The following is a 20,365-nucleotide window of genomic DNA, read 5'->3' as shown; positions in this document are numbered from 1 at the left end:
GGTTTGGAAGACTCCACATTAAGCAGGCTAATTGGTAGCAGGTGAGGTATCATGACTGGGTATAAAAGTAGCGCCCATCAAAGGCTCAGTCTTTGCAAGCAAGAATGGGTCGTGGCTCACCCCTTTGTGCCAAAATTCGTGAGAGAATTGTTAGTCAGTTCAAAAGGAACATCCCTCAACGCAAAATTGCAGAGAATTTAGGTCTTTCAACATCTACAGTGCATAATATTGTGAAAAGATTCAGAGAATTCAGAGACATCTCAGTGCGTAAAGGGCAAGGTCGGAAACCACTGTTGAGTGCGCGTGATCTTCGAGCCCTCAGGCGGCACTGCCTAAGAAACCATCATGCTACTGTGACAATTATAGCCACCTGGGCACCGGAGTACTTCGGAAAACTATTGTCACTCAACACAGTCCGTCGCTGCATCCAGAAATGCAACTTGAAACTGTATTACGCAAGGAGGAAGCCATACATCAACTCTATACAGAAACGCTGGCGAGTTCTCTGGGCCTGACCTTATCTCAGATGGACCGAAAGACTGTGGAACCGTGTGCTGTGGTCAGATAAGTCCACATTTCAGCTAGTTCTCGGAAAAAACTGGCGTCCAATTCTCCGTGCCAAAGATGAAAACGACCATCCAGATTGTTATCAGCATAAGGTGCAAAAGCCAGCATCTGTGATGGTATGGGGGTGCATCAGTGTCCACGGCATGGGTGAGTTGCATGTATGTGAAGGTACCATTGACTCTGAGGTGTATATTAGGATTTCAGAGAGACATATGTTGCCATCAAGGCAATGTCTCTTCCCGGGACTTTCATGCTTATTTCAGCAGGACAATGCCAGACCACATTCTGCACGGGCTACAACAGCATGACTTTGTAGACACAGAATATGTGTGCTTGACTGGCCCTCTGCCAGTCCAGATCTATCTCCTATTGAAAATGCATGACACATCATGAAGAGGAGAATCAGACAACGGAGACCACGGACTGTTGAGCAGCTGAAGTCTTATCTCAAGCAAGAATGGACAAAATTTCCAATTGCAAATCTACTACAATTAGTATCCTCTGTTCCAAAATGATTGAGTGTTATTAAAAGGAAAGGTGATGTAACACAATAGTAAACATGCCTCTGTCCCAACTTTTGTTGAGTGTGTTGCAGCCATCAAATTCTAAATTTGTGTATGTTTACAAAGTACAATTAAGTTGGTCAGTAAAACTAATGAAAATCTTTTCTTTGTACTTTTGTCAGTTAAATAAAGGCTCACGTGAATTAACGTATCAGATTTTTGTTTTTATTGCATTTTGGAAAATATCCCAACTTTTCTGGAAATGGGGTTGGTAGATTTATTGTGTTTTTATTATTGTGTTGTCTTAACTGTGTTTTTGTGCTGCCTTGGATGGGGAGTAACAGGTACTTCATATCCTTTACACTTGGCACTGCAAATCATATTAAACAATTTTGAATCTTGACGCTCGTGTGACCTATGTGGCTATTTATAATCCAAAAAACTACAACGACAACTACATCTTTTATTAAGTTATCAGGAGTGTATCTTAGAAGGCAAAAAAAACCACATGAATACATTAGGAGGAATAAAAATATACATTAATCTTTAATCAAACTTTTCAATGAGTTATATTACATAATAACCACTTTATGCATTGGCAATGAGTAAACTCATTCACTACGAACACGAACTGAAAGATCTGACAATCCATCCAGAACTTTCAGTTCTGATAGCATCCAAATAACTCAAAATCCTGGGAAGGTGGGGGGGGGGGTGGGGGGGAGAAGAGGGATGGAAATCATCCCAACACCTGCTGAGCTAATTTTGCATTTTCGTTGCAACTAGTTCTTTGTGACTTTCAATACATTTTAAACTAATTTCATATCTGATTGCAAGGTGTCAAAAGAAGCCTTAAAAGTTGTCTTTTGAAATGGGTAGAAACAAGAAAATCCCAAAATTGCTTTCTGCAGTATATGAAGGATGTATGGAATTTTTTTTTCAAGTACTGGAATCAAAGTTGTTACATGTTTGATGTTCCAAGATTGCTTAGGAGGCACTTTCCAGATAAAATGCCTACAAGATTCTGATAGCACAGACTTTCTGTCCCAAATAATGTACACAAGATGTTTTTCTTGCAGATCTGACTCAGAATCTAGCAAATATATCCTCAATATAAGAACACATTACAATTATTTTCCAAACTCAACACTCTGGTGATCAAAGGATGCAAAATGTAATTCGAAATCCAGATTGCAGAAGTAAACATGGATAGAAACCTACAAATCACCCTTCAGAAAGATTATGTTCGTATTAACTGCCAGAAATTTAAAAATAATATATTAGATCATTAAAATAAAGTGCTGCACTTCTCCAAATGTTGAAACTGAAGGTGACTAGTTTAAAGAGAAATCATAATTCCATCAACTAACAGCAGGGGGACCCAACTTTATGCCATTGAGCAATATTATTAAGTAAGGGGTCCATACCCCAGGTTGCAAACCCCTGATGCACAGTATGGAATTGAGAATTTGTGTAAAGAATCGAAGTCATAATTAAGGCATGCAAATAATTTCCCAACCATTCTAGCATTACAAACTAATAAATTGTAGATAAGTTCAATTTTGAAAATCTTTGCTCTATTTTGAGCCATCTATAGATGATGGCATTATCTGTAGCAAGTACATTTTAGTTGGGATGTATATGACACAAGCAACGCTTGAAATATTAAAATTCCCCAAAATCCCCAGGTATCTACCAAAATTGTTATGAAGCTCCTACCAAACAAGGTTGACTACATGGTGAATGATCCTTTTTTTGGCTAAGAGTAAAAACATTACAATATCCACATTTCAGTGGATCCATTAGGTCAAATAATGAATGAAACATCTTAAATGTATGTACAAAGGAAGAATTTTAGATCTTTAAATAGAATGCATACTATTCTGATTTAAAAAGTGCAAGTTTTATTTCTGTGATTTTCAAGAATTTCCTCAGTATGCAAAGTATTGAGGTCAAACAGATAACAATGTACGTTAATATCCACCTTCATTCAATCAAAAATAGTCCTTAGTCCAATTGTTATGATGCATAAGAAACCAAAATTTTCACACCACCTATACATAAAAACTCATGAGAGAATAAATTGTTTTCAATTAGATCAGATTTGTAAGGCAATTCACTTTATTAAATGTGTACTTCGCTTTTCATTATTTTTCAGGAAAATATTTCAAAACTTTTAAAGAGTGCAAGTATCTGTAAAATACTATATGCTGGACACTTTTGGCTGAACAAAAAGATTACACTGTTTAAACTTGAAGAGTTTCTGGCATCATGTTCAACATTCTTTTTTCTTAAAGTCTTTTTTCTCGAAGTGAGCAGCCAATATTCAAGACTTAGTTAAAATGAAATTTGAAATTAAAAGGTCCTCCTGAGCCAAAAGGATTGAATCCTTGCCATTGATTCCATGATCTATGAAAGTGATGACCACCTCCACCCTGTTGATTTTCTGGATCCAGAGGATCCTCCCCCGAATCAAACTTCTTCCTCATCTCTAGAAAGAAGAATGAATAAAAAGGTAATTGAGTCATCTATCTCTACAAGTAAAATTGACTTTAATCAATGTTTTAGGTTTAGTATATTCAACACACTTCAAAAATCGTAAGTGTCAAAAGACTGCAACATATCCAACTTTACTGCTCTTCAGAATGAAGAATGTTATATGTAAATAAATTCTAAATTATCTAACAGCAACTAAATTCTGACTAATTTTATATTTAATTGCAGTCATTATAGCTTTCATTACAAGACAAATGCACCTATTTAGTAATGAAGTACAGCTCAATTATCATATCCAAAAACAAAATTCTCAATCAGCAAATTTGAAATAGATTTTATGAAAATAGCCAAACTGTATCTATACATAACTAAAATTCTCTTTCTCTTTGTGCCCTCAAATTAGCCCAAATGGTGCATTAAAGTGGCGCTTTTTTTTTGACTAAATGGACTTAAAAATGCACTAACTTACAGAATGCATGCAAAGGTCAGGTTTATATTCGTTTAAAATTGCTCACTCGTCAATAGGCCCCGCTTTCCACATCTGATTCTAGCTTTCATGGAAACCGCGCCGCAACACCACGACGCATGCGCACGGCCAGCCTCAGCAGCGACACCAACCTCAGCAAAACAGCAGGGCAGCTCTGTTTTGAGCGGTCACATTCTGCTAATCACCATCAGCATGCGCAGGATTGGGACAGATCAAACTGCGACCCATCAATAAGAGATATTTAAATCTTATTGTAATGAAGTACAGTACTTCGAAACACCCTATTTCCAGATTCTACAGTTGGACTAATAAGAGAAGGGAAAGGAGAGGAAAGGAGAAGAATGGGGAAAAGAGTGGAGGACTACTCCGGGATTTCTGAAGCAAATGTTCTGGGTCGAGTGTATACCGTTTCTCCACGAAGTGGTGACCTCTACTATTTGAGACGACTTCTTCCTCATATAAAGGGGCCAGTATCTTTCAAATCATTGAAAGCACATGATGGAGATATCCTTCCATCACTCAAAGAGTCTGCAGAGAGAGAGGATTGTTGCAAGTTGACAATCATTGACAGCAAACTATGGAAGAGGCAAAGAGAACAAGTATGTCCAGAGCAATGAGAGATCTGTTTGTCATCTTGCTAACAAACACTGAAATCAACAATCCACAGCAATTATGGAACCGGTTTAAGAATGCAATGTCTGAAGATTTCTCTCCAATGGAGAGGAGAACTATCAATGATCCTAACATCATGATCGATGAGAGGCATCGTGGACAAGCTCTTCTGTATTCCCAAGAGAAACTTGAGAACTTGGGCAAAACACGTGAAGAATATAACTTGCGGACACCAAGAAACAGTACAATTACTCGAAGTGCCGGCAATCCAAAATTATTGTGTGAACTGCAATACAACAGAGACGAACAGCAGGGATTTGTTTCACAGAAGGAGCCCCTATTGAATAATGAGCAAAGAGAAGTATATAAATATGTGTGCAACAGCTCAGAAAGGAATCTATCTTCAATGATTTTCAGTGATGCACCAGGAGGAACGGGCAAGACATTTATCATCAACTTCATCCTCACTAAAGTTACGGGAGATGGAGGTGTTGCTATTGCTGTAGCATCATCCGGTATTGCAGCAACATTGATGCCTGGTGGTAGGACAGCACATTCAAGATACCCCTCAAAGTCAATGAAGATGCCCTTTGTAACATCGATAAAAACATCAATACTTCAAATTTACTCCAAAATGCGAGGTTTATTGTCTGGGATGAATGCCCCATGATTAGGAGGGAGAGCTTTGAAGCTGTGGACCAGACCCTTCGTGATGTATGTGGCAAGAATGAGGCCTTGAGGGATACTTTAACCATTTGCTGTGGCGATTTCCGTCAGCTTCGAGCAGTTGTGAAACAAGGAAATGATGCCGATGTGGAGAATTCATGCATAAAAAAAAAATCCTACTTATGGAGAAGCTTCATCAAGTTTCAATTGAAGAGAAACATGCGATTGAGTGAGGGAGAAGGATGATATTCTGAGTTCTTACTGGATGTTGGAGAAGACAAGATTGAGAACAATGAAAACAATGAAATTGAATTACCTGAAGATATGATTCTGCCAGAAAAACTATGGAAAAATGTATTGATTTCATCTACCCAACATTCGACATTCCTGCAGAACTGTTCTCAAGGAATTCTATCTTGGTTCCTCTCAATGAAATGATGTGAAAAATAAAACTTACATGCATTAGACGCTTCCCTGGAATCATGAAAGAATACTGTTCCTTCAATGCCATAAGAGAAGGAGCTAACACCACTCATTTTCCAACAGAATTCCTTGATTCAGTTGAACTCTCTGGATTGCCATCACAAACTGAAATTGAAGAGGGGATCTGTCCTTCGTCTGTTCCTTCGTCTTACCCTTCCTGAAGTCCACAATCAGCTCTATCGTCGTACTAATGTTGAGTGCCAGGTTGTTGCTGTGGTACCACACCACTAGTTGTCATATCTCACTCCTGTCCACCCTCTCGTCAGCACCTGAGATTCTACCAATGGTTGTATTGTCAGCAAATTTATAGATGGTGTAAATCAGACCGTGAGGCAGTGGGAGTGTTTAAAAGTGAGAAGATTAACGAAGCGGGCGACGTAGTAAAGGGAGACAGAGTAGGAAAGCTTTGGCTCGAGAGGCTTCGGTGAGCAGAGGCTGAGGACCAGCTTCACTCCAAGTGAGGTAAGGCCGGATAAGTTCCTTAAATTAATTTAATTACCTTAAGAGTAGGTAATGGAGGCAGCAGTTAGGGCAGTTGAGTGCTCCATTTGCAGTATGTGGGAAGTCAGGTGAGTACAATTGTCCCTGATGACTACACCTGTGAAAGGTGCATCCAGCTGCAGCTCCTAACAAAGCGAGTTAGGGAACTGGAGTTGGAGATGGATGAACTTCAGATCATTCGGGAGGAAGAGGCAGAAATACACAGGAGTTACAGGGAGATAGTCACCCCTAAGAGTCAAGAGACAAGTAGATGGGTGACTATCAGGAGAGGGAAGGTGAACAGACAGAATGAGCAGAGCACCCCTGTGGCCATTCCTACCGATAATAAGTATATCATTTTGGATACTGTTGATGGGGACGACCTACCAGGGATAAGTTGCAGTGGTTGCATCTCTGGCACCAAGACGGGACCCTCAGCTCAGAAGGGAAGGAGGGAAAAGAGGAGAGCAGTAGTGATAGGGGATTCACTAGTTAGGGGGACAGATAAGAGGTTCCGTGGAAGAGATCGAGTATCCCGGATGGTCTGTTGCCTCCCTGGTGCCAAGGTCCGCGATATCTTGGATCGAGTTCTCAGTATTCTCAAGACAGAGGGTGAGCAGCTGGATGTCGTGGTCCATGTAGGGACCAATGACGTGGGTAGGAAGAGTGATGAGGTCCTGAGAGGCGAGTTTAGGGAGTTAGGCACCAAGTTAAAGGACAGGACCTCCAGGATAGCAATCTCAGGATTGCTACCAGTGCTATGTGCAGGCAGGTTTAGAAATAGTAAGATAGCGCAGATCAACACATGGCTGAAGACATGGTGCAGGAGGGAGGGCTTCAGATTTATAGATAATTGGGCAGTTTTCCAGGGAAGATGGGACCTGTTCCGGCAGGACAGTTTACACCTGAACTGAAGGGGACAAATATTCTTGCAGGTCGGTTTGCTAGAGAGGCTCCAGTGGATTTAAACCAGATACAAGGGGGGAGGGGAACCAGAGTGTAGGAACAGATGTAGGGGAGAAGGAAGGAAAAGGAGATAGTAAAGTTGTTTGCACCATTAGTGATAAACAGAGCAAGAGGTGGAAAATTTCTTAATGCATTTATTTTAACACTAGGAGCATTGGAAGAAAGGTGAAAGAGCTTAGAGCATGGATTGATACCTGGAAGTATGTTGTTGTAGCTATTAGTGAAACATGGTTGCAGGAGGGGTGTGATTATACTAAATATTCCTGGATTTCATTGCTTCAGGTGCGATAGAATCAGAAGGACAAGAGGGGGAGGTGTTGCATTGCTTGTCAGAGAAAATATTACAGCGGTGCTCTGGCAGGATAGATTAGAGGGCTTGTCTGGGGAGGCTATTTGGGTAGAATTGAGGAATGGGGAAGGTGTACTAACACTTATAGGGGTGTATTATAGACCACCAAATGGGGAGCGAGAATCAGAGAGCAAATTTGTAAGGAAATAGCAGTAAGCTATTTGTAGTAAGTACAAGGTTGTGATTGTGGGAGATTTTAATTTTCCACACATATACTGGGAAGCCCATACTGTAAAAGGGCTGGATGGTTTAGAGTTTGTAAAATGTGTGCAGGATAGTTTTTTGCAGCAATACATAGAGGTACCAACTAGAGAAGGGGTAGTGTTGGATCTCCTGTTAGGGAATGAGATAGGTCAGGTGACGGAGGTTTGTGTTGGGGAGCACTTCGGGTCGAGTGATCACAATGTCATTAGTTTCAATATAATTATGGAGAAGGATAGGTCTGGATCCAGGGTTGAGATTTTTGATTGGAGAAAGGCTAAATTTAAGGAGATGCAAAAGGATTTAGGAGTGGATTGGGACAATTTGTTTTATGGGAAGGATGTAATAGAGAAATGGAGGTCATTTAAAGGTGAAATTTTGAGGGTACAGAATCTTTATGTTCCTGTTAGGTTGAAAGGAAAGGTTAAAAGTTTGAGAGAGCCATGGTTTTCAAGGGATATTGGAAACTTGGTTTGGAAAAAGAGAGATATCTACAATAAATATAGGCAGCGTTGACGAAATGAGGTGCTCGAGGAATATAAAGAATGTAAAAAGAATCTTAAGAAAGAAATTAGAAAAGCTAAAAGATACGAGGTTCCTTTGGCAAGTAAGGTGAAAATAAATCCAAAGGATTTCTACAGTCATATTAATAGCAAAAGGATAGTGAGGGATAAAATTGGTCCCTTACAGAATCAGAGTGGACAGCTATGTGTAGAGCCAAAAGAGATGAGGGAGATTTTAAACAATTTCTTTTCTTCGGTATTCACTAAGGAGAAGGATATTGAATTGTGCAAGGTAAGGGAAACAGATAAGGAAGTTATGGAAACTATGGTGACTAAAGAAGAGCAAGTACTGGCGCTTTTAAGGAATATAAAAGTGGGTAAGTCTCCGGGTCCTGACAGGATATTCCCTAGGACCTTGAGGGATGTTAGTATGGAAATAGCAGGGGCTCTGACAGAAATATTTTAAATGTCATTAGAAACAGGAATGGTGCCGGAAGATTGGTGTATTGCTCATGCTCTTCCATTGTTTAAAAAGGGTTCTCAGAGTAAACCTAGCAATTATCGGTCTGTGACTTTGATGTCAGTGGTGGGTAAATTGATGGAAAGTATTCTTAGAGATGGTATATATAATTATCTGGATAGACAGGGTCTGATTAGGAGCCGTCAGCGTGGTTTGTGCGTAGAAAGTCATGTTTGACAAATCTTACTGAACTTTTTTTGAAGAGGTTAGTAGGAATGTTGACGAGGGTAAAGAGGTGGATGTTGTCTATATGGACTTCAGTAAGGCCTTTGACAAGGTTCCACATGGAGGGTTAGTTAAGAAGGTTCAATCATTAGGTATTAATATTGAAGTAGTAAAATGGATTCAACAGTGGCTGGATGGGAGACGCCAGAGAGTAGTGGTGGATAACTGTTTGTCAGATTGGAGGCCGGTGACTAGTGGTGTGTCTCAAGAATCTGTACTGGGTCCAATGCTGTTTGTCATATACATTAATGATCTGGATGATGGGATCATAAATTGGATGAGTAAGTATGCAGATGATACTAAGATAGGTGGAGTTGTGGGTAATGAAGTAGGTTTTCAAAGCTTGCAGAGAGATTTAGGCCAGTTAGAAGAGTGGGTTGAAAGATGGCAGATGGAGTTTAATGCTGATAAATATGAGGTGCTACATTTTGGTAGGTCTAATCAAAATAGGACTTACATGGTAAATGGTAGGGCATTGAAGGTGGCAGTAGAACAGAGGGATTTAGGAATAATGGTGCATAGTTCCCTGAAGGTGGAATCTCATGTGGATAGGGTGGTGAAGAAAGCTTTTGGTATGCTGGCCTTTATAAATCAAGAGCATTGAGTATAGGAGTTGGGATGGAATGTTGAAATTGTACAAGGCATTGGGTGAGGCCAAATTTGGAGTAATGTGTACAGTTCTAGTCACCGAATTATAGGAAAGATGTCAACAAAATAGAGAGAGTACAGAGAAGGTTTACTGGAATGTTACCTGGGTTTCATCACCTAAGTTACAGAGAAAGGTTGAACGAGTTGGGTCTTTATTCTTTGGAGCGTAGAAGGTTGAGGGGGGACTTGATAGAGGTATTTAAAATTATGAGGGGGATAGATAGAGTTGACGTGGATAAACTTTTTCCATTGAGAGTGGGGGAGATTCAAACAAAAGGACATGAGTTGAGAGTTAAAGGGTAAAAGTTTAGGGGTAACATGAGGGGGAACTTCTTTACTCAGAGAGTGGTAGCTGTGTGGAACAAGCTTCCAGCTGAAGTGGTTGAGGCAGGTTCGATATTGTCATTTAAAGTAAAATTGGATAGCTATATGGACAGAAAAGGAACGGAGGGTTATGGGCTAAGTGCCGGTCGGTGGGACTAGGTGAGAGTAAGCATTCGGCATGGACTAGAAGGGCCGAGATGGCCTGTTTCTGTGCTGTAATTGTTATTTGGTATTTGAGCTATGCTGAGCCACATAGTCATAGTCATTTGTATATAGAGAGTAGAGCAGTGGGATATACACACACCCGAGGTGCACCAGTGTTGATAGTCAGCGAGGATATGTTATCACAAATCTGCACAGATTATGGTCTTCCGATTAGGAAGTCAAGGATCCAAACACAGAGGGAGGTACAGAGGCCCAGGTTCTGCAACTTCTCAATCAGGATTGTGGGAACGATGGCATTAAATGCTGAGCTATAGTCGATGAAGAGCATCCTGACATAGGTGTTCGTATTGTCCAGGTGGTCTAAAGCTGTGTGAAGAGCCATTGAGATTGCATCTGCTGTTGACATACTGTGGTGATAGACAAACTGCAATGGGTCCAAGTCCTTACTGAGGCAGGAGTTCAATCTAGTCATGACCAACTTCTCAAAGCATTTCATCACTGTAGATGTGAGTGCTACCAGGTAACAGTCATTAAGGCAGCTCACATTATTCTTTTTAGGCCTTTTTGAAGTGTGGGAACTTCCACCCATAGCAGCGAGAGGTTGAAAATGTCCTTGAATATTCCCGCCAGTTGGTTGGCACAGGTTTTCGGAGCCTTACCAGGTACTCTGTTGGGACACCCCGCCTTGCAAGAGTTCACCCTCTTTAAAGACAGCCTAACATTTGCTGAGACAGAGTTCACAGGGTCATCAGGTGCAGTAGGCCTGACCTGCAGAGTAGGCATCTGTGGGAGTTTAGATTACAGAGAATATAGGGTGACCTAACCAAATGGCTTAGTGGAAGGAGTCAGAACGACAAAGGAGGGTTCTTATTCAGGCCTGTGACCGGTGGTATGCAACTTGACTAGTGCTGGATCCACTGTTATTTGTCACCTAAATTAATAGTTTGGATAAAATGGTGGCATGATTGCATATGACACCCAAACTTGCAGAACAGACGATTGTAAAAGAACATTATCCAAGATCATAACAGGATCTGGATGAATTGGGAAAGTGGTCAAGGAATGGTGGATGGAATCTAACTAATGAGTACAAGGTATTGCATTTTGGTCAGTTAAGCCACAGCAGGATTTGCATAGTAAATTGCAGGGACCTGGAGAGGGACAAAGGCTTGGAAGTACACAGTTCCTTGAAAGTGGTGACACAGGTGAACTTGCTGGTGAGGGTAGCATTTGGCATGCTTGCCTTCATTAGTCAAGGCACTGAGTACAGGGTTGGGGCATCATATTACAAATACACAAGTTGCTGACGAGTCTACCCAGGCAGATCTGATCAGTTACATTAAGCTGGAAAGGATCAGAAAAGATTTACAAGTATGTTACTGGGACTTAAGGGCTTAAATTATAGGGAGAAGCTAGACAGACCATGATACTTTCCCCCTGGGGGCTAAAAGGTTGAAAGTTGACCCTACATAAAGGGGGGGGGGGGGAGAAGAGAGTTGATAAATTAAACAGGACTTTTCCCAAGATAGAAGAACATAAAATTAGAGGGAATAGATTTATGAGGGGGGAAGATTTAAAAGGGTCCAAAAGGGACAAGTTTTTCCACCCAAATGGTATATCATATAGATGCAATGAGTTGCCACAGAAAGTTGTACAGGTGGGTAAATTACAATATTTAAAAAAAACAGGACCATGGACATAAAAAGGCCTAGAGGGATATGAGCCAAAGGCAGCAAATAAAACTAGCTCACATCTTGGTTGGCAGACAAGTTGGGTCACAGGGCCCATTTCTATGCAGTTTGACGATACACTAAGTGGCCACTCTATTAGGTACACCTGTACATCTGATTGTTAATGCAATATCTAATCAGCCAATCATGTGGCAGCAACTCAATGCATGCAGACATGGTCAAGAGATTCAGTTGTTCAGACCAAATATCAGAATGTGGAAGAAATGTAACCTTCATGACTGTGGAACTATCAATGGTGCCCGACAGGGTGGCTTGAGTATCTCAGAATTATTGATCTCCTGGGATTTTTATGAACTTCAGTCTCTATGGTTTACAAAGAATGGTGTGAAAAACAAAAAAAAAATAATAATCAAGTGAGCTGCTGTTCTGTGTGCGAAACACCTTTTAATCAGGGTGGTCAGAGGAGAATGGCCAGATAGGTTCAAGCTGATAAGAGGGTGCCAGTAACTCAAATAACGTTACAACAGTAGTGTGCAGAAGATCTCTGAACACACAACACATTGAACCTTGCAGTGGATGGGTTACATCAGCAGAAGACCATATCAGGTTCCACTCGTGGCCACTTTGTTAGGTACACTTCAAAGTACATAACAGAGTGGATGCTGTGCATTGAATCTACCTGTATTTGCTGGGCTTTCATGTGGTCCCACTTACAGATTCATCACAAATGCACCTTCCCAACCTTGGAGCCTGGGATTCCCAGGAGTCAGTGATAGAGCACCACAGGACAGGAACAGACCTTAAACCCATCTAGTCCATGCTAATCTGATCCCTTCTATCTCTCTGGATGACATCCCTCCAGAACTCTCCCATTAATGTACCTATTCAAACTTCCTAATGTTACAACTGAAATTGCATTTACCACTTCCACTGGCAACCTGTTCCACACTTGCACTACCCTGTGAAGTTTCCCCTCAGATTTCCCTTGAATATTTCACCTTTCACCCTAAACCTAGGACCTCTATTTCTATTTGAGCCCAAGCTGAGGGGAAAAAGCCTGCATGTATTTGCCCTATCTATACCCCTCAATTTTGTATACCTCTGCAAGATCCCTCTTCATTCTCTTGTGCTCTAGTAATAAAATCCTATTCAATCTTTCCCTGTGATTTTAGATCATGTCCTGGAAACATTCTCGTAAATTTTCTCTGCATTCTTTAAAGCTTATTGATATATGTCCTGTACGTAGGAGGCCAGAACTGTGCATAGAACGCCAAAGTCAGCCTCATCAACATCTTGTACAAGTTAACATAACATCCAACTCATGGCAGTGGCTCCACTTTCTTAGAAGTTTACGAAGATTTGGCAAGTCATCTAAAAATTTTGACAAACTTCTATAGACGTGCAGTGGAGTATACAGTGGCATGCAAAAGTTTGGGCACCCCTGGTCAAAATTTCTGTTACTGTGAATAGCTAAGCAAGTAATAGATGAACTGATTTCCAAAGTTAAAGATGACACATTTCTTTTTAATATTTTAAGAAAACTTTATTTCTATCTTTTACAGTTTTAAAATAATAAAAAAGGAAAAGGGCCTGAAGCAAAAGTTTGGGGACCCTGCAAGGCCCCCTTTGGCAAGTATCACAGCTTGTAAATGCTTTTTGTAGCCAGCCAAGAGTCTTTCACTTCTTGTTTGGGGGATTTTCGCCCATTCTTCCTTACAAAAGGCTTCTAGTTCTGTGAGATTCTTGGGCCGTCTTGCACGCACTGCTCTTTTGAGGTCTATCCACAGATTTTTGATGATGTTTAGGTCAGGGGACTGTGAGGGCCATGGCAAAACCTTCAGCTTGCGCCTCTTCAGGTAGTCCATTGTGGATTTTGAGGTGTGCCTACGTTCATTACCTTGTTGTAGAAGCCATCCTTTTTCCATCTTCGGCTTTTTTTTTTTAAACAGATTGTGTGATGTTTGCTTCCAGAACTTGCTGGTATTTAATTCAATTCATTGCGGCCAAAAAGTTCTATTCAAAAGGTTCAAAGGAACATCTAAACAAGCCTGATGCATTTTGGAAACAAGTCCTGTGGCCTGATGAAGTTAAAATAGAACTTCTTGGCCGCAATGAGCAAAGGTATGTTTGGAGAAAAAAAGGTGCAGAATTTCTTGAAAAGAACCCCTCTCCAACTGTTAAGCATGGGGGTGAATTGATCATGCTTTGGGCTTGTGTTGCAGCCAGTGGCACGGGGAACATTTACTGGTAGAGGGAAGAATGAATTCAATTAAATACCACCAAATTCTGGAAGCAAACATCACACCATCTGTAAAAATGCCAAAGATAAAAAGAGGATGGCTTCCACAACAGGATAATGAACCTAAGCACACCTCAAAATTTACAATGGACTACCTCAAGAGGCACAAGCTGAAGGTTTTGCCATGGCCCTCACAGTCCCCCTGACCTAAACATCGAGAATCTGTCGATAGACCTCAAAACAGCAGTGCATGCAAGACGGCCCAAGAATCTCACAGAACTAGAAGCCTTTTGCAAGGAAGAATGGGTTAAAATCCCCCAAACAAGAATTGAAAGACTCTTAGCTTGCTACAAAAAGCGTTTACAAGCTGTGATACTTGCCAAAGGGGGTGTTACTAAGTACTGCCATGCAGGGAGCCCAAACTTTTGCTTCTGGCCCTTTTCCTTTTCTGTTATTTTGAAACTGTAAAAGATGGAAATAAAAAAGTTTTCTTCCTTAAAAATATTAAAGAAGTATGTCATCTTTAACTTTATGCCTTTTGGAAATCCGTTCATCTTTTGCTCGCTTCGCTATTCACAGTAACAGAAATTTTGACCGGGTGCCACTGTACTGACTGGTTGCATCATGGCCTGGTATGGAAACAACAACACCCTTAAACAGAAAGCCTACAACAAAAATAGTAAATTGTGTCCATTGTGGGTAAAAAAAAATCTGTCCACCATTGAACACATCTACATGGAGCAGAGTTGCAGGAAAGAGCATCCATCATCAAGGACCCCCACCGTCCAGGCTATGCTCTCTTTTCATTGCTGCCATCAGGAAGGTAGCATAGCAGCCTCAGGACCCACAGCACTAAATTCAGGAAAAGTTATTACTCCTCAACCATCAGGGTCTTGAACCAGAGGGGTAACTTCACTTGCCCCATCACTGAACTGTTCCCACAACCTATGGACTGACTCTCAAGGACTTCTCATCTCAGTTTCTGATATTTATTATTCATTTATTTTTATTTATCCTTTTCTTTTGTATTTACATAGTTTGTTGTATTTTGCACCTTAGTTGTTCATTCTATTGGATGTGGGCTTTCATTGATTCTATTATATTTCTTGAATTTACTGTATGGCTGCAAGAAAAAATGAATCTCATGGTGGTATGTGGTGATATATATGTACTTGAATAATAAATTTACCTTGAACTGTGCTCAGTGACCTGATTTATGAAGGCTGATGTGCCAAAAGCTCTTTTGCATCCCATCTACCTATGATGCCACTTTCAAGGAATTAAGAATAGAGACTCATAGGTTCATCTGTTCTACCAGAAATCTCACAGCTCTCCTATTGACTCTGTAAATATTACTCTGATTCATCCTCTAAAAGTGCAATGACTTGTACCTGTCTGCATTAAATTCCATTTGCCATTTTCAGCCCATTTTTCTAGTACAAAGTTTGTAGATGCCAGCAATTTGAAATTACAACAGATGTTGGAAACATTCAGAAAAAGAAACAGGACTTCCAACCACCTCTGTTGCCCTGCTTATTTCTCAATAGTTCAATAATTCAACACCTTCTCTGAAACTTGTTTTCTCTCTCAGGGCCAAAAGAGACTGCAGATGCTGAAATCTGGAGCCTTACACAAAACTATTTCTTTCCCAGGCAAGATTGAAGGACCTTGACCTGAAACATTAACTGCTTTCTCCACAGATACCAGATTACATATTCAACTCTTGTTTTTTTCAATAACTTACTGAAAATTTAATAGACATGCAAAATATATAGAAAGAAGGGTTCAGGGAAAGAACTTTGGGGTTCTGGTGTTTCCATCATTCATTCTTTGGGGTTTCTTGTTTCATGGATGTCCGCCAAGAATAAGAATTTCAGGTTGTATATGATACACATTCTCTGATATGAAATTAAACTATTTGAACCATTTGGGAAAAAAGGTTTAAGAAAAGCCATTCCACACCTGGATCTGTGAGTACTTCTTTAGCAGCTGCTATGTCTATAAATTTCTTTTCTGCTTGTTTTTTCTCATTTTCTTCTTGGAAGTTATCAGGATGCCACTGCATTGCTAGCTTCCTGTATGCTTTTATTATCTCCCGTTTTTTTGCACTTCTGTAAAGAGAGCAAGTCAAAGAAACTGAACAACCATTAATCTGTTTAATAAATTGCACTAGTGAGGGGAGGGTAGGGCTGGGAAGGGGAAAGGAGATGGGGTGGTAGGGTTTCTTTTGCTTTTTGCTTGTTTACTATACATACATTCATTTGATTTTCATTAAAAAGCATTGTACTTTAGGACACAATAAAACATTTGAAACAACAACAAAAAAAATAAATTGCACTAGTACACATTTAATATTGTTTTCTTTTCATTGAGAACACTGAAATAGTTTATTTTTCATTAAAAGGCCCTTTTGCAAATGATTCATTGATGAAAGACCAACAGTATAGTTAAAGGCATAATACTTGCCAATGAGCAGAATTATTTTGCTATTTAGAATCTAGACAATGCAAGTGATACTGCATAAGTTTGCCATCTTTTCAAACTATATTTGCAAATACTATGCAAAGTCTATTAAATATCAAGTAGATTTTTTCAGTACAGAAGGAACTCAAACCAATGAATCATTTTACACATTAACAATATTTAACAAATTGATATGTACCTTTTTACTCCTAGTATTTTATAGTAGTCTTTCTTTTGTGATTGTTTTAGAAGTTTCTGTGCCTTTTCTAGTCCTTCTTTTACTGCTTGATCATGCTCACTGTGGTCTCTAGCAATTTCATAATCTTTGATTGCTGTAAAAAAAAATGCAATGACTTTATTCTTTAGAGCTCGTTGATTTTAGTCATATTCCTCAAGATTAAGCCTTCAACTTGTCAATCGAATCATTAATCAAGGAACAAAGGAAAATTGATGGTATAAGAAGGTAGTTGAGAGTGCAGAGCACAGATCTACTAGAAAGTTGGGTGGAACGATACAAAGCAGTTAAGAAGCAAGACCTTGAAGATAGTGATCTTCAAATTACTCCTGGTGCCATGTGCTGGCGAGGTTGGAAAAATAAAGACAGGTGAATGCAGGCCAAGGGGCTGGTAGAATGGGCATAAAATAAGACTCCTAGATCATTGGGGTATCTTCTAGGATACGGGTGACCTGGACGAAGAGGGACAGTCTGCACTTGGACCAGAGAAGAAACCAATAATACTTGCAGGGAAATTTGGTATTGCTACAGGAGAGGGTTTAAGTTAGATTGGCAAGGAGTTGAACTCTCAGCAGGAGCGGATCATGGTATAAGCAATAGCCAGTGAGAACAAGTTCAGTAATCAGGATAGTCAGGGGATCAGTAGAGGGAGGGTAAGTTAAAATGTACTTTACATTAATGCACAAAGTTTTATAGGTAAGGCAGAGGAATTTGGATTTGCTTTGGGGACTGAAATGTTATAGCCATAACAGAATCATGGCTGAGAGAAGAGCAGGATGACCCAGTCAGCATTCCAGGAAACTGATGCTGTAGGTGGATAAGGGTACAGGTAAGCAAGGAGGGAGTGTTGCCGTCTGATAAGGGAGGACATAGCAGCACTCAGATGATATTGTTGGGGCATCATCCAAAGAGGCCATATGGGTAGAACTTGGAATCAAGGGTTCAGTCTAGTTGGGCTGTATTATAGATCCAACCCCCACCACCCCCTCACCCCCTGTAGTTAGCAAGAACTTGAGAAGCAGGTGCGTGGAGAAACTGTTCATAGATGTAAGAATAAGAGTTGTATTAGTAGGAGATTTCAATTTCCTGTGCCACCCAGAGCATTAAGGACATGAACTAGGTGGAATGTGTGTGTCCAGGAAAGATTCCTGTGTTGATACATTGAGGGCCTTGCTTGGGAGGGCGCAATACTCTATCTCTTTGGGAACAAGGCAGGGCAAGTAACCGAAGTGTCAGTCAGGGGCACTTGGGCTCTAGTGAACATGATTCTATTAGTTTAAGGTAGTGGTGGATAAGGATACGGCAGGTCCACCAATTAGGGTCCTAAACTGAAGTAGGGCTAATTTTGGGGAAAACTTTGGATAGAACAGGTCAATTGAGTAAGCCAGTTTGAAGAGAAAGGAACAAAAGGCAAGTGTAATATCAAAAATCCAGGGACAGTATGTCCTGTTACAGTAATAGGTAAAGCTGGCAAGTTTAGGGAACCCTGCTGATGAGAAATAGAGGCTTTGATCAGAAAAAGAAAGGATATACTGGGTTTAGGAAGTCAGGGATGAGAGAATACTCAGAGTCATAGAAAAGTACAACAGAGAAACAGGCCCTTCAGCCTATCTAGTCCACGGCAAACCATTTAAACTGCCTACTCCCTTCGGCCTGCACCAGGAGCATAGCACTCCATACCCCAACCCTTTTGGGAGGGGGGAGTAGTGACAAGGGGTTACACTGTTACAGGAGCAGATAGGAGATTAGGTCGATGTGAAAGAGACACTGGATGGCATGGTGCCTCCCAGGTGCTCTTAGGAGGAAGCAATCATAATATGATAGAATTCACCCTGCACTCAGGAATAAAGGGAACTACAGAGGCATGAGATAGGAGCTGGCCAAAGCTGATTGGAAGGGGGCACTAGTAGGGGTGGTAGCAGAACAGCAATGGCTGGAGTTTCTGAGTGCAATTTAGAAGGCGCAGGATAGATACATCCTGAAGTAGTGGTATTCTAAAGGGAGAATGCAGCAACCATTGGTGACAAGGGAAGTCAAAGACACCATAAAAGCAAAAGGGAGCATATAATACAGCAGGATTCAGTGGGAAGCTTTTAAAAGCCAAGAGAAGGCAACTAAAAAGCCAGAGAAAAGATGTAATATATAAAGGTAAGCTAGTTAATAATAGTGCCTCGAAAAGTATTCAGCCCAACTACTTTCACATTTTACTGTCTCATGTTCGAAATTTAAAATATATAGAAGTAGGATTACCTTAATCTACAAAACATTGTACATATCAAAAGAAAAAAAATCCCAAAAGCTGTTAACAACTTACTAAAAATTAAAAACCAAATTTGAGGCTGAAAAAGTACTCAACCCCTTTGTACTGTAATTACTATGTGAACTTCCCTCCAGTTACAATACTGTATATTACCTTACCAGCTCATCCAATTTGCTGATACAGAAAATTGGAAGATCACCTGTTTTTTTAATGAATTCATAAGAATAAATACCCCCCTCTCTCTGTTAGGCCCAACAGTATGGTAGATTTTCAACAGACCAAACCAAAATAAAGACAAAAGAACACCTGAGGCAAGTCAGGGAAATAAGAGAAGCACAAATCTGGGGAAAGGTACAAGACCATCTCAAAGGTACTAAACATACGTTGGAGCTCAGTGCAGTCCATCTTGAAAATGTGAAAAAAAAAGGAAACCGCAGCCATACTGCCTAGGTCAGGCTACCTCTCTAAACTTAGTTGCCAGAGAAGAATGACACTTGTAACAGAGACTACTGTGACACCAACTCTCACTGAGTGAGCTGCAGAAGCCAGTGGCTGCAAATGGGATTAAGTTCATGGATTCACAATCCCTAAGGCTTTGCAGAAAAAGGATATTTATGGAAGAGCGGTAAGGACGAAACCCTGGCTTTAAAAAAAAAAGCACATCCTTGGCTGTAAAGACTTTGCAAAGCTTCACTTAGAAGATACTGTAAAGGTATGGAAAAAGAATCTTGTGGTCTGATGAGACTAAAGTGGAAATCGTTGGTCTCAATACTAATGAGTACATATGGCATTAATCTAATACTGCACATCAGCCAGATAGCATCATCCCTACTGCGAAGTATAGAGGAGCATCATGCTATGCGGATGCTTTTGAGCAAAAGGGACTGGAAATCTGGTCAGCAATGGTGGGAGGATTAATGCTACTAAAAACAGAGATCCTGGATAAAAACCTGTTAGCCTCTGCCAGAAAACAAACTGGGGATGAAGTTTGTCTTTCAGAAAGACAATGACACAAAGCACACTACCAGAGAAACCATGGAGTAGCTTCAGTGTCCTTGCATGTCCCAGCTGGAGTCCTGACCTTAATCCAATTGAACATCTCTGTTAAGACATCAAGAGTACCATCTACCACCGCTCCCCAACTAACCTGACACAGCTTAAGCAATTTTGCAAGGAGGAATAGGAAAATTTTGCTTCATCATGTTGTGCAAAGCTTTTTTGAAACGTATCCAAAAAGACTAATCGCTGCGAGAGGTGGTCAACTAAGTATGAACAGAGGGGA

General features: G+C 40.4%; 1 protein-coding gene across 1 annotated transcript in view; it reads right to left on the bottom strand.

Moving 5' to 3' along the window:
* Positions 1–1,999: 1,999 nt before the first annotated feature.
* dnajc3a (DnaJ (Hsp40) homolog, subfamily C, member 3a) overlaps positions 2,000–20,365 on the bottom strand; it is a 90,467-nt gene continuing 72,101 nt past the window's right edge. The window contains exons 10-12 of the mRNA XM_063048528.1: positions 16,788–16,920; positions 16,088–16,236; positions 2,000–3,561 (exon numbers count right to left, since the gene is read on the bottom strand). Coding sequence (XP_062904598.1) covers positions 3,404–3,561; positions 16,088–16,236; positions 16,788–16,920 — 440 coding nt within the window. The 3' untranslated portion in view covers positions 2,000–3,403. The remainder of the gene's footprint in view (positions 3,562–16,087; positions 16,237–16,787; positions 16,921–20,365) is intronic.

The sequence above is a fragment of the Mobula hypostoma genome, chromosome 5 (assembly GCF_963921235.1).
Source record: "Mobula hypostoma chromosome 5, sMobHyp1.1, whole genome shotgun sequence".
In the NCBI taxonomy this organism is placed as follows: domain Eukaryota; kingdom Metazoa; phylum Chordata; class Chondrichthyes; order Myliobatiformes; family Myliobatidae; genus Mobula; species Mobula hypostoma.
This window is presented reverse-complemented; position numbering and strand designations above follow the sequence as displayed.